The following is a 419-nucleotide window of genomic DNA, read 5'->3' as shown; positions in this document are numbered from 1 at the left end:
TCCCCCCCCGCCCCCTGGCCACCCGGCCGCCGGCCCCTTTCCTCGGCACAGGTGAAGACCTTCCTCGCCTGCGTGGACGTTGAGGAGCTGCGCGCCGAGGCAGGCGCGTGAGGAAAAGCCAGCAGAGCGCCGCTCGTGCCTACCGCGCGCTCACACAATACAGTGGTCATTTCCGGCGCGTGTGTGTGGGCGACGCAGGGACGCGGCTCGAGCAGGAGGCCGCGGCGGAGGTCGCGGGCGCGGGCGCGGACGACGAGCTGGGCGCGGGCGCGGACGGCAAGCTGCACAAGCTCTTCGAGGAGTACGTTCGCCTCAAGGAGCAGTCGCAGGCGGAGGTGGGGCGCGCCATCTTCGGCGAGGGCGACGGCTCGGCGCGGCTTCGCAGCGGCCTCAACAAGTGGGCGGGGCGGCGGAATCTC

At 72.6% G+C, this 419-nt stretch overlaps 1 protein-coding gene across 1 annotated transcript in view; it reads left to right on the top strand.

The window, feature by feature from the left end:
* EMIHUDRAFT_120403 (hypothetical protein) overlaps positions 1–419 on the top strand; it is a gene marked incomplete at both ends in the record, with an annotated part of 4,000 nt that overhangs the window by 2,088 nt on the left and 1,493 nt on the right. Inside the window, one exon of the mRNA XM_005763592.1 lies at positions 216–397. Within this exon, the coding sequence (XP_005763649.1) occupies positions 216–397 (182 nt within the window). The remainder of the gene's footprint in view (positions 1–215; positions 398–419) is intronic.

The sequence above is a fragment of the Emiliania huxleyi genome, assembly GCF_000372725.1.
Source record: "Emiliania huxleyi CCMP1516 unplaced genomic scaffold EMIHUscaffold_627, whole genome shotgun sequence".
In the NCBI taxonomy this organism is placed as follows: domain Eukaryota; phylum Haptophyta; order Isochrysidales; family Noelaerhabdaceae; genus Emiliania; species Emiliania huxleyi.
Note: the sequence above shows the minus strand (reverse complement) of the source record. Positions and strands in the feature narration are given on the sequence as shown.